A 12,328-nucleotide genomic window follows, 5' to 3' on the forward strand; every position below is an offset into this window, starting at 1 on the left:
GGATTCTGTTAGAGAAAACTGGTTTGCCTGAATTGGCAAAAATGTAAATGAAAGTACAGTATTCTTAATCTTTCCACCTAGTTATAAACTCAACTTGGTAAATAAAATATTACAGGTAGATTTTATCATAGATTGAAAATTAGGAATCCTAAGGTTTTTTTGTTGTCATTTGTTTTTCAGTTCTGTCCTTGAGTTATGTATTCAGATTTTTCTTGTTAGTAATCTTCTTTATAAATAATTTGTAAATTTGATGAAATAGAATAGTAAGGATAAGAAGAAAAGTGAATGGTGGAGGTTTTAAACAAGAATGGAATGTTAGCCTGGAATTAACACATGCACATAGATTGTCCTAAAAATAACCTGAAATTAACACACGCACGTAGATTGTCCTAAAACCAGAAATCCAGTGAATCGATAAACACAAAAATTTTGCTCAAGGTCCGTCTATCACTTATCATTGCTAACTCTTCCTCAAGTTCCATTAATGGTAATTGCTTTACAAATCAAGAAACTTGACTCCATAAAAGTACAGTATGGCTACTTTGCGGACGTTGAACCCAGATCTTGGAGACAGTGGGGTGGAGCTATAATATAGACAAAACAGTTCTCGAGAGCAAGTAAAGTTGGCTGTGGAGTTTAGAGAAATTTAAATAAACCAAAGACAAAACAGCACAGCTCATGATTAAACCATTTTTTTCAGATTACACATTGAGACAGCAAATAGTATTGCTGTGTCACTCTTTGATTTATTCTTGCTTCAGTACCCATTTTTATTCTGGAAGAAGCTGAGCTTGGGGTCTTAGATTAAAGCTACCAAAGGAAACAGACTAACACTAACCAACTGCCAGTTTACCTCCTCTGAGTAGAATCTCTTCTAGAGGGAATGGGTTAGGGGTGTTTGATTGCTTTAGAAGATGAGTTATCCAAATACATAAGGCCCATCACTGAAAAATTAAGTAGAAAGAGAAAAGAGTATAATCACTTTTATTTATTGTGCTTTAATAATAAATTTTTAAGTTTTTCCTCTTTTGATATCATTTGAGTTTGGCATATTCCTCTGGGATTTTTCCTAGAAAATGACTTTTAGTGAGCAGGATTAGTTTGAGTTTGTGCCTACAGTGTATGTTCGTAGGTTAATTTTCACCAGATTTGTACCTTCCTATTCATATACCATTGGGCAAGCTTTGCATAGGATTCCATCTCAAGAAATTCATTGTTCACTGGCAATGAAAGGAAGTAGATTCTATTCCTGCTCTATTTCCAAGTATATTTGAATATGAAATGTTTCCTACAAAGATGACACTTCAAAACAGATGCGTCCTCTGAAAGGCATTCTTGAGATGCAGATATATGAATTACTGGGTCACTATAGGTCTGAAGAGATTTGAATTCGTCTCTTCATTGAGTAGATGTCTCCAGTTGATAATGAGGCACCTGAACAATTAGGATCTTGTGGATCTTCAGAAAATGTTCGTGGGAAGAACATGTAGAAGTTCCTCAAGGAAATCAAGGTTACGAATCTTAGGTAGTTTGTGGTGCTATGTTCTTGCTTTTTAAACTGTCCTTTACGTGTTATCTTATGCTTCCAAATTAAAATTATGACTGTTCCCTTTTCCCCTGCTAGCTTTTGGCCTTGAAGCTCCTTGAGGAAAGACACCATGTCTGGTTCATCTCTGTATCTCCCTCAGTCTCTTATGCCAGAAGGCACTCTACAAATTTTCACTAAATCTTTGGCCAAGCTTCCGGTTGATAACATGGAATGAAATTATCCTTATGGTTTTCTTATGCTATAATCACTTTTCAGACTCTTATTGGAAGAGAACAAAATTTGTGACCTCTACTTCAGTCTCTTTTTGAGTCTCTTTTTGGCTGGCAAGTCTTTTCATTCTTATTTCACTTCATTTGCTTGGTTCATAATCATAATTTATGATCACTCAGATACCAGTGATCTCTCGATCCTACCACGATTCTTTTTCTTTTATTTTTTTGAGCAAGATTAGCCCTGAGCTAACTACTGCCAATCTTGCTGTTTTTGCTGTGAAAGACTGGCCCTGAGCTAACATCCCTGCCCATCTTCCTCTGTTTTATACATGGGATGCCTACGACAGCATGGCTTTTTGCCAAGTGGTGCCATGTCCACACCCGGGATCTGAACCCTCGAACCCCGGGCCTCTGAGAAGCAGAACGTGCGAACTTAACCACTGCGCCACCAGGCCGCCCCCCTACCATGATTCTTTATCTGGAAACTGCTGCCCACTTACCATTTGTCCCATCATTGAAACTTTGTGTATGCTCTCATGTTGATTATTTTTGTGTGTATTCTATTTTTTACTGTTTACTATAAAAACTTTGTGGACAAAAATCTTGCTATATGTCTCTTTGTACTTCCAATCTTTTATAGAATGCTATTAATAAGACCAGACTGTCAGGCTCTGTAATTATAAAGTAATATAGTATCTGGCATGAAAGTTACTTAAATTCAAAGTTGAACCTTGATTATCCCTATTTGATGCCTTGCCATGTCCTTTGCTGGAAATAAGAACCTGTTTATTAAGCTTGCTGTCCTACAATAATAAGAAGGGAGTTGAAGAGGGGAAAATGGCTGAGTATTTGTGCTTTTGAGTTAGACATAGATAACCCCTGAATCTGTATAAATTTTCTATCTAGCTTGCCTCTTCTCCACCTTAGTAGAGCTGTCCTAGTCCCCTGTTTATTTCCTTCACAGCACTAATCACACCATGAAATTGTTGGGTTTCTTGTTTCTTTCTCCATCAGGTACCTTGTTTGTCTTATTCCCTGTTGAATTACTAGCACTTAGCTCAGAGTTTGGCATGTAGTAGGAGCTTGATAAATATTTATCGATTGAGTGAATAATGAGAGGCACATTCAGGCTCATGAACATGAAATCCCTACTTGGAATTTCCAAAGCACTCTTTCCGGCACCAACTGGAGTTGAGGGACACAGAGAGAGAATCCACCAACCTCCCCCTCCACCCTCCTCAACTTTCCCCTCCCCACCGTCATCCCAGCTACAGGAGTTTTTGCTCCTTGGTTTATGTCCCAGATGGACTTTGCAGTAAAGTGGCGATGTGACAGTAAAGATGCAAGGCTGAATATGCTGTTGTCTAGACTTAATTTAATATAGATTATCCAATTTATACCTTGTTGTCAGTGTTCTTAGCTCTAATGCCCTGCTAGGATTGAAGTTGTATCTAAATTCTGAGCACACAGCTTGCCTGGGGCAGCGATAGACCTTTTCTTCAAATTTAAATTAGCTGAAGGCTGGTTGTCCTATATGTGAAATTGTATTCTTAATATCCTGGTTGAACACGCACAGGCCATCCAATTAGGTGAATCATCTGAAGTACTTTTTATCTACTGACATTTGTGATTAGAAAGCCTTAGAGCAGTTAAATTTCATTAATGGCATCAATCTGTCCATTATTAGCAAACTGCCTATTTCCTGCAACCCAAAGAAGCTACTTTTCTTCTTCTTATCTCATATTTAAATTTGAACATTCATTGAACGTGTCTATTAAAGGAACAATTCTGCAGAATAAGGGTTAGGTTTCTGAAACTTCTGCCACAATCTCCAAAGGTGAGCCCTATTCGCACAGTTCTTTCTCTCTCCATCTGTAGATTATGAAGAATAATTCTGAGTAAAGATGCTACGAGAGCATTTATTCATTGGATGAAATATCACATAGACAAAGAATTAAGATTTAAGATTTTATTTCCTTATTATGTATAATTCTTTTTCTTAAAAGAATCTTCTGCTGACTCTCAACTTTTCCTGGAAAAATGGACCATTCTCACCATATGGGGATGAGCCATACGGACCACAACACTACCACGCCACCGTCTCACCACCACCCGACCACTTCAGCCTCCCACTCCCATGGCGGGGATATGGACCATATGATGATGATGGTGAGTGCCCCAGGAGAGGCAGCCCAAGCCCTTGCTCGCCCACTTGGGTAATAGAAATAATCGAGTTTTAGGACTGGAAGGTTATCTTTAAAGGTCAGTTTACTGATGAGGACAAACTAAGGCAGACCCAGACAAGCCATGTGATTTGCCCAAGATCATGTGGCAGATTAATTACAGAGCCATGCCAGAACCAAGATTTCTAGGGTTCTTTCTTCTGTGTTCCTTTCTTTCAAAATTAGCCCTTTTCTGAATTAAGTTCTGTTCTTTATGCTTTGTGTAGAAAAGAGAAAAATACAAAAGTTGATGGTGGGGGCAAAGGAGAGTTCTAGTGGAGAGTGCCTGTGGTAGTAATGCTAAAAATTCAGAAGAAAGCCTCCCACTTCAGTCAGTGTCTCTCATTATCTGCTACTTTTAAATGTACTAAGCTTCTTTACCTAAAATTCTCCTTTAGAATCTGTAATCATCTCTAATTGTCTTGTTTTGGTTTTCTGGCAGCCTATGACCTTCTACTTTGGCTTTAAGAATGTGGAACTGTTGTTTTCTGGTTTGGTGATCAATACACCTGGAGGTGAGTAAGCCATCAGGTGGTGTTTGAAGATAACAGTCACATGAGAGACAGTGACAAAGAATCTGGAAACCCAGCACCTCTTTCTGCCATAGTTACTGAATCATTATAGTTATGATACATAACCATTTTGCTTCCTGTTTCCTACCCAGAAGGTAAGGATACACAATGCTTACCATAAAATAAGGGGTATTTATGGTAAACCTCCCATAAATAACATGTGTATGTTTTAGAGTTTCTGAAAAATAATTTAGATACCAGATAGGAGTCTTTTGTAATCCATTTCCTTTCATCCTTTTCCAGAGTGTTTCCTTGTCTGATAAGTTATTGGTCTTGGACATAAGGCTATAGTCAAGTTCGAAAGACATAAGAAGTATTTTATATATACATACCACAAAATAACCTTAGGTTAAAAACTATTGATCTAGTACAATCCTTCCATTTTACTGATAAATTAAGCCACATATAGTGAAACGATTAGCCCTAAATCACATAGAGTTAGTATGTCAGATCTAGGACAGGGACCCAGAGCTTCCAGACCTACCTAGTCCAATGCCCCTTCTAGCTTACCAAACTGTGGTCTACATCATTCCTGATTGTTGGCAGGGCCCATCTTAGAGTCCTAGTTTTGGGGTAACTAATCACCCATTTCTTTGTGTCTACAATGTTGAGCTGGTGTGCCTTAAATTCAGATTGCACGAGCTCACTGGTCAGTTGGACTGCTTTGAGTACCACCAGATAGATCTTTGGATCCTCAAAGTCAGTTTGTTCTGAGAAGAAGGGGAGCACTTAGTTTAGCTAGTGTATTAAATTAGCAATTTGAATACATTCATATCGTTACCAGTGTTTCACAATATGAAAGACTTAGAATCAAAATGCCTGCTCAAGAAATAGAGTCAACACTCAAAAATAAGTTGTTGTAGTCCTTTTCTGCATATTCTACATTGTGTGTTTCAATGTAACAAGCTAATTTAATGACATCAAGCAACCAGACCAAAAGGTTATTTTTGTTCAGATATTTTTTTGGTATCTTAATCAGAAAATGAATATGTTCTTCAGTGGAGGCAATGTTTTCACTAACACCATCTTAGCTGTTCTCTTCTATCTGTACAAGTGAAGAGGTTAACAATATAAGGAATTCAGAAATTGAGAGTAGCACTTTTTCTATGTTGTCTTTCTAGCTTGGACAGCACACCAGCTAATGACTTTGCATGTTTGACAGTACCACCATCTTTTCCTTCCCTACTTAGAAATGGCTGGAGCTTTCGTGGCAGTGTTTTTACTAGCAGTGTTCTATGAAGGACTCAAGATAGGCCGAGAGAGCCTGCTACGCAAGTCACAAGTCAGCATTCGCTACAATTCCATGCCTGTCCCAGGACCAAATGGTACTACCCTTATGGAGACACACAAAACCGTTGGGTAAGAAGATTGAACAGATCCAGATGGAAGTTCTGGAGAGCTGTATTAGTTAAGCAACAAAGCAGCTATCTTATTAGCAACAGCCCTCTTCTTGAGTTAGTGATTCTATATGACCTTGATCAAAACCATCTTTGGAGGCTTGGGGTTGTGGGTCATGAGCAGGCCAAAGGAGGAATAACAGAAACTCTTCCGCAAACATGAACGTTTATTCTGAGTTTTAAGAACTGGTTAATTTGGAAGAAGGTAAGAAATCTGTATTTTAAAATATTTGCCAAAATAGTAAGAAGTTAAGAAAAGAAATTTAGGTCAGGGTATAGAAGAATGGCAGAATCCAAATGATTCCTTTCTATAAAAAATTGTACCTAGCCAGCTCTGGTCTCATTTTGTTTACAATATAAGACTGTACAAATGTCTGTATTCCATCTAAGAAAGTATTTGGATGACTATTGGTTTTTCCCACAGATTGGCAAATGCTTTTTGAGATTCAGTTTTAATAGAAATGTAGGTCTTAAAACTAAATTGGAGCTCAAGGAATCCTATAGACCAATATCCTGCTTTCAAGTAAGCACAATACTGTTTATTCCCATTGTATTGATGAGCTTATTGAGGCCCAAATAGGTCGTGACTTACCTAAGGTGACAGAACTAGTAAGTGACAAAGGGGATAAATAGCTAGGTCTCCTTATCCCCAACTAGTACTTTCTACTACACCCAACCTTTGACTTTATTTCCATTATTTTAGAATGTAAACTTTGCCGAGGTGGAAGGCTTGAAAACGTCCAGTCAAATAAGTATGAGAGGGTTTAGGGCTTCCCTTTCGGGATCCAAGGTGGAGGTCAGTCAGGGGATCACTCCTCCTTCCTCTCCCCTTTCCCGAAGAGGGTTCCTTCTGCTGACATGTAGTCATACCTAGCCAATATTTATAAACCTGACAGCCATATCATGTTTTATTTCCAGGGACCAATAAACAACATACGTACACACAAGTACCCATGAGTTGCCAGGGTGGCTGTAAGGGAGTCCAGTTCAAGTTGAGCCCATGACTACAACCATTCCCCCTTTCTCCTGACCTGCAGAGCGGCCTGAACACCCCTGGGGGTCCCTGACTATTGTGTCCCTGTTTACTCTCCAGGCAGCAGATGCTGAGCTTTCCTCACCTCCTGCAAACTGTGCTGCATATCATCCAGGTGGTCGTCAGCTACTTCCTCATGCTCATCTTCATGACCTACAATGGGTACCTCTGCATTGCTGTCGCAGCAGGAGCCGGCACAGGATACTTTTTCTTCAGCTGGAAGAAGGCGGTGGTAGTGGATATCACAGAGCATTGCCATTAACGTCAAACTCCATGGTGTGGCCTTATCAATTGCAGTGGGAAGCAGTTCAAGGCTGGAAGACATGATTCCTACTCCGATCTTCCCTTCTTGCTCCTTATCTCCTTACACACACACAACACACACACACACATATCAACAGAGGTTTAGCTTACAGTCTCTGAGCTAAACTGGTAACCTCCCATTTTTTCCTAATGAGCTGAGATTCTCAGTTCTCTTGAGGTGAAGCCACCCATGAGATGTCCTCTCCTCCCCCGTCATCTCAGATCCAATTGTTGTCTAATCCAGGTAGCGTTCTATTCGGCAGCTTGATCACCTGTTTCCTCTTGTAGTCTTCTTTTTTCATTTTTTTAACAGACAATATGTGAATTTGAAGTATTTTTCCTGAGTCAGTGAAGGAAAGGGATTAACTTCAGCCAGGATTGACAGCAGCTGAGGGAAATTCTTGCCCAACTAAACCCAGAACCCAAACTTAACATTAAAAAAATAAGTTCCAAGTCTTTGGACTCAGTGAGTGAGAAATACATTGTGCCTTTCCCGAGGTGCAATGTGTTATGCTGAAATCTTTGTAGTGGGCAGAGGGGTGGTTTGAGACTAAATTCAGGCCTGGAGCTTGCAGAAATGTGCATTCTTGGGTGGCTGACTCATCCACTTGTGTTCCCACTTAAGATTTTGATTAGAATGAACTTGTCAATCAAAAAAAAGGATGACAATCAATTTGAGAAAATAGAAGTAGATATTTTAAAACAAAACCATTGACGTTTTGACTTGGTACCTTGGTTTGTCACAGCTGAATGAAGCAAGAGTTTGAGTCGTTTTCTCCCATTAATTGTTTTCGTGTGTCTGCCTCTAAACCAGTAGTTTTCAAACTTTAGCATGCATCAGAATCACCTGGAGGGTTTGTTAAAAGACTAGTTTCTTGCCCTTAAGCCAGAGCCCCCAAATTGGCATTTTTAACAAGTCCCTAGGCGATGCTCTTGCTGATGGTCAGGGGACCACACTTTGAGAATGTCTGCTTTAAGCGAAGGGAGTATCACCTGGTGAGTGAGCTACCTGGTATTGGGCATGGAATTTGAATTGCTATTAGTAGGTGGTATGTCTGGGCTTAAGTCAGGTACTGAATGCTGCTCATCTAAACACTTAGTCATTCCACAAACATTGATCCAGCCACATCTGTGTGTATGTGTACCCAAGCGCATGTGCACAAAGGGCTGTAGCCAAAGTAACTTTTCCCATCATGGATGAAATCACTAGACCTTATCTTAATAGATCTGTGTTTTCTTGGAAGTAGCTTGAAGATTGAAAAGACCTTTGATCTGCAGTGTAAATCAGCCAGTTCGGGCCAGAAGGGCAGAAGTCCAGCCTTCTCTTTGGAGAGACTTAGTGTATGGTCTGCTGATGGCCAGATTTTCCTCAGCCCCCAAACTCCATGCCCATACCAGGCAGATCCTCTTTCTTTTGCCCATCTTTGTTACTCTTGGGGCTTAATTAGATCACAAGTGGCCAAAACTCTTTTCTCAATGAAGAATCACATGGGATTTTTATTCTGTTTGGTTGTTAGTATACACTGCAGTCTGTTCGGTCCAAACTACCTCTGTAAAGAGACTCCTCCTGCTGGTCTGTTAAATCCTGCCCTCCTTGGTGCTAGACTCCACTTGTGCCTCAGGGCCGAGGGGACAAAACACTGCTATCCTGTTGGCCTCTGTTGTGGTTTTGAAGTTTGTACTTTCTCCGTGGGTGCCAATTAAGTATTGGATAGCGAGGAATGTGTACTTGCATGGCTTTGAACCAAGGGAGGGTTATGAGCCTACTGGACGGAGGTTAAAATTGAAGAACAACATTTAGAGTTGTGTGCTTTTCTCTCATTCCAGGCCCTTGTAACGCTGACACTTAGCATCAGCAGAGTGAATCACAGGTACTGACAGAATCCAACACTAAGGTGTAAATAGTCTCTTATTGTCTCAGAAGCCAAGGAATAATAAAACCATGAAAAATAATAAGAATCAATGGTTAGTAGTGACCCTGGTGCTCTCTAGAAATCTTATGTGAGCTGCTGTGAAATACCCTTTCAGGTACAGGACCTTTTCAGTACGGTTAATCAAGGCCGGTTAAGACAAAATGCTGTGAATTTGAAACTCAGAAACATCAGTTTGAGCTAGGTCTTCAGGTACTCAAGATAGTCTCATGACAAACCTGAATCCCGCAATTCTTCGATCAGGTCGCCAAAGGAGGAAGCTGCTGAAGGAGGAAAATTAAAGCTTAAATTCCATCTGCCCTGAGCTCTTGGATTGTGATGATATAATGGTCTTGTTGACTTTCATCTCTGTGTCCGTGTTCACTGGGAATTTAGTGCCTGACTTCTTTGTTCCTTTTGGATCAGATTTCTCTTTTCCTCTTTCCCTCTTCACATTAGAAAGGCATATCCCCATTTCTTTGGTCCCGTATTCTGCTCTGCTTTTCTCTTCCTTTCAGTCTTTTATCCCATTTATCTAGTTTATTAAATCTCTATGAACATTGCTGTGCAGTCGATATAGATACCAACCAAAAGGCGTAAAACTTGGTAGAGACCTTCAGCGTGGTTCAAGGAGCAATTGTCCAACTAGAATTTCTATAAGGCTAGGTAAAGAGCTACCTACTACCATCCGCAGAGTTACAGAATCTTAGGTGCTGTCTCCAGTCTATGCTAGAGGAACACTAAGCTCCCCGTTGCCCACAAACAGGGAATCCTTTGTGTCCAACGGGGAGTTAAAGGTTAAGGTTTCTTCACTACTTCTATGGTAGGGTTGTCTGGAATTCCCTTGCAGGCTGTGGGGCACTGGTCTTGGATTCTGGCCACAAGGGGTTTCTTATAAGGAGAGGGGGCAGAGGGTACATTTTCATGTCATTTAATTTTGATCCTGCCCTCTCTAGCTGCTGCTTTTAGAAGATACATCTAAAGATACAAAGTCTGCATTTGATATTATGCCTTAATCACTGAGTCTACAATTAATGTTGACTGCTTTAGATTGTAAGCTCCTGGAGAGCAGTATTGCTGTCATAGGAATGTTTTAACAGTGTCATGTACAAAAGAAGAGAATAAATATTTTGATTTTGTGATTTTATGTATGTCTTTCTCCCAGAGTGATGTCAGAGTAAGTAGTCTGTTCATTGTCCACATAGAGTCTGGCCATTACCATCAGTTTTTAAGCTGTCAGTCTTTTAGGTGGCCTGATCTCTCTGTCTTCATCTCACTCTCCTCCTCCTCCTCCACTTAAAATGACAAGCTAGTACGTGCCAGAAGATCTACATGACCTTTTGCACAGGAGACAGGGTCTTCATGAAGCTGCATCAGATAACGTAGTATACCAAGGATTCCTGAATTTAGAAGCTAACTTGTCATATCATAATCCCTTCCTTGTATTTATACTGTCAGGCAAGAGGCCCTGAGTTGGGCCTCTAGGAACTTCACTGCCAACCCTTGCGATGAGCATTGGCCCTGCCTATCCCTTTGGTAATGCCAGAATGCTGGTGTTATTTGCCCTTCCTACTGGCCCCCAGATGGGCATCTTGCCATTCAGCACCACGCCTAGTCTCTTCCATGGTGTAGTATGATAAGCATGGACTTTGGAGTCAAGCATACTTGAGTTAGTCCTGGCTCCACCACTTAATAGAAGTGTGACCTTAGGCAAGTTATTTTAATAATCCCTAAGCCTGAGTTTTCTCACTTATAAAAAGGCGATACTAGTACCTATTTGAATTAAGAGCAATAGGTATGAAGCATCCAGCACATGATAGGCATCCAAGCCACTTGTTAGTGCTGTCAAGTCAATTCCAACTCCTAGTGACCCTGTGTACAGCAGAGCAGAACCTGCCTGGTCTTTTTGCACCATCCTCTCACCTTGTGGGGCTACATCAATGTTCCGCTGCTGTTCGTAGGGCTTTCATGACGAGTTTTTTCAGAAGTGAGTGGCCAGGTCCTCCTCCTTTGTCTTTGTTTGGAAGCTCCCCTGAAAACTATCTACCTTGGGTGGCCATGCGGGTATTTGAAATACTGGTGGTATAGCTTTCAGCATTACAGCAACACGCAGCTGCCATGTATGCCAACCGACAGACAGGTGGCGTGGTTCCCTGACCAGGACAGGAACCTGGGCCGCAGCGGTGAGAGCGCTGCATCTGAACCACTAGACCACGAGGGCTGGCTGTCCAAGCCACACTAAGTATATTTTTATTGTCTTCTGATTATCGTTCTTCCGGCTTTCGGGAAAAGGAAAGGTCCACTCTTCTGGCTAAGGCTGGCATCTCTTCACAACACTTGACCATCTTCCTGAGCTTGAGCAATCCAGAAATGAACGCTCGGACCCGAGAAATACACAATTGATGCATGTGATCTCAGTTGTGTCAAGAAAGATTTACAGGTGCAATGAGCTCTTATCTACTAATCTGGTAACTGTCTCCTTTATAAATAGCATGGAAATTTCCTGAGAATTGAAACACCAATTCCTCACTCCACCCCTGGTGTCCCCACATTCTTAGACCCAGCAGTGGAAGACTAGGAAAGCGGTGTAGTAAGAAGTTTAGAAGCGTGGGTTCAGAAATCAGTCTGCCTGGGTTGGAGTCTCAGCTCTACCCCTCAATAGCTGAGCATTAGTTTTGCCTTTTGTAAAATTAGGATAAAATACTCTCCCCATAGGAGTTAAAGATTAAATGAGATAATCTGCATAAGGCACTCGGTACAGCGTCTTCTGCACACAGCCCTCCGAGTATTTGCTAACAGGAGGGAAGGGGAAAAAATTCAGGAGCCACAATGTTTTTGTGCTTCTGTGTCTATTCATGGTGGAAGTCACAGTGACAGCCAGCCTTGTTTCTTCCTCTTTTTTTTTTTTTTTTTTGCCCTTAGCTATTGGCCTTTGCAGGCTTCAAAATAATGTAACATTTCCCTATCTGAAGCCTGATTCTTGCTATGTTTTTAAGACTGTAAGATAACAGAATTCAAGGTCCTAGATAAAACTGGAAGAATAAAGGGTTTGTAAGAACGGTTGGAGGAAGGAAAACTGTCTACTCTTTTATCCCTGCCTCTCCCACACTGTTATTACCTAGACTTAAAC

At 40.7% G+C, this 12,328-nt stretch overlaps 1 protein-coding gene across 1 annotated transcript in view; it reads left to right on the top strand.

Moving 5' to 3' along the window:
• Positions 1 to 10,345, top strand: part of SLC31A1 (solute carrier family 31 member 1) — a 32,246-nt gene extending 21,901 nt beyond the window's left edge. Inside the window, exons 2-5 of the mRNA XM_001488979.5 lie at positions 3,768 to 3,930; positions 4,426 to 4,498; positions 5,746 to 5,914; positions 7,046 to 10,345. Coding sequence (XP_001489029.1) covers positions 3,802 to 3,930; positions 4,426 to 4,498; positions 5,746 to 5,914; positions 7,046 to 7,247 — 573 coding nt within the window. The 5' untranslated portion in view covers positions 3,768 to 3,801 and the 3' untranslated portion in view covers positions 7,248 to 10,345. The remainder of the gene's footprint in view (positions 1 to 3,767; positions 3,931 to 4,425; positions 4,499 to 5,745; positions 5,915 to 7,045) is intronic.
• Positions 10,346 to 12,328: the final 1,983 nt, after the last annotated feature.

The sequence above is a fragment of the Equus caballus genome, chromosome 25 (genome assembly GCF_041296265.1).
Source record: "Equus caballus isolate H_3958 breed thoroughbred chromosome 25, TB-T2T, whole genome shotgun sequence".
NCBI lineage: Eukaryota > Metazoa > Chordata > Mammalia > Perissodactyla > Equidae > Equus > Equus caballus.